Genomic DNA, 2,500 nt, shown 5'->3' with positions numbered 1-2,500 from the left:
CACGCCAGTTCTCGTAGTCTTTTTCGTACTTTCTTCTTTTCCAGTTTATACACTATATTAGAGTCAATAGTTTCTGGATCTTCATCAGTTCTTCGTAATTTTTAGATTTCAATTAGTTTCTTCTTATTTTAACACTTTGCAGGATACGTTTTGTCTATTAAAATGTACGTTTCTATTCGCTACTGCATTTCATGTTGTTATATGACACGTTTACTTTTGCCAGGGTTAGTAATATATTACTGTGATAAGAATTATATTATGGGCAATATAGGATCAGGTATTCCCTTGTTTCTTCATGGTTATTGCATCGGCAGCACATAGTATCTTCTGTCTTAACACATATGAGCCAACTGGCTGTAGCTCTAACATTAATGCATTTCAACTGAGTAGTTTCTAATGTTGTGTTATTCTACATAGATGCCTGTCTTTTAGACCTTACCACTATGGGTTAATTTTTGGTAAATTTGGAAAAAGATGCAACCAACCCTCTAGGCACAATACAATATTTTTCTGTTTTCATTGTGCTTTGTACAGTTTCACTACTCATTTCAATCGGAAACCTTTCGCGGAAGAAAAGGGTTTTATAGTATTATGTCATAGTTAAAGGTACGTCATGCCGAAAGTTTGTTTTTTCGCTACGGGTGATTGCGTCTTTATCCAATAATCCCTCTTTTTTTATGGTTTGTGATCAGTCTTGGGTAGATTTTTAGAACAGGTCTGTGTCACGAAACTTATCGAAATTGGTGTTGATGGATTTGCAGGTCAACAAAATATGGCAATACTACTTAACCCATTGCCGACAGGGGATAAATTTGCTTACACAGGCTCCAGGATGAGTTTTATTTCTGATTGAGGCAGCTTCTGCAACATAATTTGATTTTTCCCACTCCCTTTTAGTCACTCATTGTAGAGCTAGAGACATTTTTATGTTTTGTTTTTTTGTGTGTTTTACTATTTTTAGAAATTTATATCTGTCATATCACAGGCTCCATCAATTCTGCAGTTGACTAAAATTGTAGTTCAGGGTCCATATCAACTCATTTTTTTTCTTTACACTCAATGTGATAGAAGTATTACTGTTTTAGGGGGGACAAAAAAACTTTATTTTTTCGTATTTCTGTGCTGTCACGAACAAACACGAAACTTATAACCATCCAAAATGAAGAGGTTGGGAAGAGGAAGGAAACTTGTGCTTTTGACAGTGAGTGCCACAATAAAAGGCATCCATACTGGCACAGGGGCACATTGTAGGCATTGGGCATGGTGTGAGTCACCTTCCTCCTCTCATTCGGTCTGCACATCTTTCATCTGCGGTACTTTAGAGCAAGAGGTCGGGAACTTGCGATGTGCCATCACTCTACAGAGATAGTGCTTGCTAGAGACCGTAGATGGGTGCCATTCAAGGCTCTCTCTCCTGCTGGTGCTAGAAGAAAGTGGTGCCATCTAGGTTTTGTAAGTGAGTTGAAAACCATTTTGCTTATTATTATGGCAGTTTTAATAATTATGACTGCAATTGTCAACATCACTCACTCATTACTTATAGACAATAAAATAACATAGTGATCCACAATCCCCGAACGCCATGACGCCCATTGTCAGGCAAGAGGTCCTGCGTCATGTAAGGCAAAAAAACACGTCATCCGTCGTTAACGGGTTAAGATAACTAGTAAATATTTGGTAAATTTTCCGAATAACGCCGCGTTACTAAAAACCATAAAAGTGGTATCTGTGGATTCCTCTCAACCTCTACTGTTCATATATAGTAGAAATAATGCGTGATTCCACCTCTGGACCCCACAATCTGGGCCTCTTTTTTTTAAGGCACTTCGCGCTACCTCGTCTTACTTCGGGGCATATTTAGTTTGCAAAATCTTAACCCAATTACCTACCTAACTTTGCCTAGTTTTGAATTAAGCCCTAGCCAAGAGGGGGCTTTGCACCACCCACCCCATTTTAGAGCATTTCGTGCAACATACTTTGTGAAAAATACCCCGAAAACCACCATCCTCACCTTGAAATTTAAACATGGCTGTGTTTACATATTTACGGCTAGTGACAAGCTGTGGACTGGAAACCCCCAATGAATTACTTGCATGCGCTGTTATGTTCTCTTGATAGATAGCATGATATTCCCCATTGTTTACAGTATAATTATAGAGTGCCCTCTGTTGACTGGACGCGTCATTATCGGTCCTAGTTTCCTATCCTGAGGAATGTATGAGACGAAGACTCATGGCGCAGTGTGAAGGTTATTCATGGTCGTTGCATTTTCATCTACAGAACTAATTATGCATCAGAAGTATCACAAAGTGGCCTGAGTAGGGGAGATCCACAGAGGGGTGTAGCTCCCTCTTGGCAAAGGCTGACTTTAAAACTAGGCAAAGTGAGGTAGGTAGTTGGGTTAAGGTTTTCGTGATACTGAAGTAGCACGAGGTAGCATGAAGTGCCTTAAAAAAGGGGGGGGCAAAGCCACCCCTTGGGTAGGGCTAACTTCAAAACT

The 2,500-nt window shown here is 39.6% G+C and overlaps 1 protein-coding gene across 2 annotated transcripts in view; it reads left to right on the top strand.

Annotated features, from left to right (window-relative positions):
• The window catches only part of LOC122243740 (ribosomal RNA-processing protein 7 homolog A), a 29,102-nt gene that overhangs the window by 270 nt on the left and 26,332 nt on the right, over positions 1–2,500 (top strand). Inside the window, exon 1 of one of the 2 annotated variants that reach the window (XM_086548078.1) lies at positions 1,330–1,456. The exons of the other annotated variant lie outside the window; for it this stretch is intronic. Within the exon in view, the coding sequence (XP_086404204.1) occupies positions 1,345–1,456 (112 nt within the window). The 5' untranslated portion in view covers positions 1,330–1,344. Of the gene's footprint in view, positions 1–1,329; positions 1,457–2,500 lie in introns of those variants that run through there. 2 annotated transcript variants of the gene reach the window in all.

This window comes from Penaeus japonicus, unplaced genomic scaffold (genome assembly GCF_977035675.1).
Source record: "Penaeus japonicus unplaced genomic scaffold, GWHDUDI00000001_assembly GWHDUDI00000020, whole genome shotgun sequence".
NCBI classification, from domain to species: Eukaryota; Metazoa; Arthropoda; class Malacostraca; order Decapoda; family Penaeidae; genus Penaeus; species Penaeus japonicus.
Note: the sequence above shows the minus strand (reverse complement) of the source record. Positions and strands in the feature narration are given on the sequence as shown.